We start from the raw sequence: 1,697 nt of genomic DNA, 5'->3' as shown, positions 1-1,697 counted from the left end.
TAAATTTCCTTCTAAGCAATATCATGCAGAGTATTTTCTCTGCCCTGAAAAATCCTTTATGCTCTGCCTATTCATTCTTGGCCATAAAATATACCTTAACAATTTAAAAGACTGAGAATCATATAGTATCTACTTTGAGACCACGATGTGACTAAACTAAAAATCAGTAACAGAAAGAAAAATCCCAAAACATATGGAGATTAAACAACACACTTGGAGATTAAATAATACGTGAGTCAAAAAAGAAATCTTAAGAGAAATTAAAAATATTTTGAAATAAGTGAAAATGAAAACACTACCTACCAAATTTTGGGATGTAGCAAAAACAGTGCTTATAGCAGCTTTATTCATAAATGGCAAAATTTGGAAGCAACCAAAATGCCTTTCAGTATGTGACTGAATTATAATGATAGATATATGTCATTATGCGTTTGTCCAAACTCGTAGAGTGTACAATATGAAGAGTGAACCCTGAGGTAAACTATGGACTTTAGGTAATTATGATGTGTCAAAGTAGGTTTGTCCTTGGTCAAAAATGTACTATTCTGCTGAGTGATGTTAATAATGGAGAAGGCTATGCATGTGTTGGGGGTAAGGTTATATGGGACAGCTCTGTCCTTTCCTCTCAATTTTATTGTAAACCTAAACAAATAAAGTCTAAAAAAAAAAAAAAGTTAAGGCAAGCTTTGAACCAATGCAGTAAGAGTTGAGCTCCAGAGTTCGTACTCCTAATTACTATGAGAAGTATGTAAATCCCTTAACACGACTCAAACTGCTAACCTCCGAATGGCAGAAATAATATCTTTCAGATTAAAGAAAAACGCATGGTCTTTTGTTTAGTAACATCAGTCTTTGTCACATAGCTGTGGTTTGAAAATATTTATTTCTTTTAAACAGACATTAATGCAAGATTTGCTGAATGTCATAGAGACGGAAACAAATGAGGAAAGTCCAAATTATGGGCTTCTACTACTTTGGGCTTCTTTGTCCAATGCTGTCACTGTAAGTATATTAGTAAAGTAAGAGTTACATGTCTGCCTATGAACTTTTAATTTTTTTCTTCATTTTTCTTTCTTTTTTTTTAGTCTTTTCACTCATTATGGGGGAAGAAAAAGACTGCAATGGAGTTGTTTGTAAGATAGAAACACAAAAGTGATGCATAATGAAATCTGATAAGATCACAGAGGAGGCAAAGCAGAGATCTGAAGTTAATTCTGTCTCCGAAATGCAGCATATCATGGGCTAAGGGAAAAGCTTGCACTTTGGGGTCAGTTATGACAATACTTGCTTATGGAGTACTTTCTTTGTCAGGCAATATTTTCAGTATTGGTCCTGCCAAGATGAATAAGGCTTGACCCTTAACTTTTACTGGGGAGAGAGTAGGTAAATGGATAGTTTCAGATAGAATTGGGCTTGAATCCAGATATCCCCAGTCATAGCTATAGAATCTCATGAAGGTAATTTAAACTCTGAGCCTCCATTTTCTTATCAGTAAAAAAGGGATAATGAAACTCCTAGTATGGTCCCAGGACTTGGGTACTTATTAATAAATAACTCTCATTTCTCTACAAGGTCGTTGTGAGGATTTGAGATAAACCTAGCTGGTACCTGATGAGTATCAGTTATTTGTCTCCCCCTGTATTCTTATTTTTCTGTGCATCATTCTCATTTTCATTGCTTTATGTTCTGTCCTGTAA

General features: G+C 34.5%; 1 protein-coding gene across 4 annotated transcripts in view; it reads left to right on the top strand.

Moving 5' to 3' along the window:
• The window catches only part of LOC105288516 (24-hydroxycholesterol 7-alpha-hydroxylase), a 67,870-nt gene that overhangs the window by 16,075 nt on the left and 50,098 nt on the right, over window positions 1-1,697 (top strand). For all 4 annotated transcript variants that reach the window (XM_011354783.2, XM_023527670.1, XM_023527671.1 and 1 more), the window contains exon 6: window positions 898-1,002. In XM_011354783.2, coding sequence (XP_011353085.1) covers window positions 898-1,002 — 105 coding nt within the window. The remainder of the gene's footprint in view (window positions 1-897; window positions 1,003-1,697) is intronic.

The sequence above is a fragment of the Pteropus vampyrus genome, unplaced genomic scaffold, assembly GCF_000151845.1.
Source record: "Pteropus vampyrus isolate Shadow unplaced genomic scaffold, Pvam_2.0 Scaffold18, whole genome shotgun sequence".
Taxonomy (NCBI): domain Eukaryota; kingdom Metazoa; phylum Chordata; class Mammalia; order Chiroptera; family Pteropodidae; genus Pteropus; species Pteropus vampyrus.
Note: the sequence above shows the minus strand (reverse complement) of the source record. Positions and strands in the feature narration are given on the sequence as shown.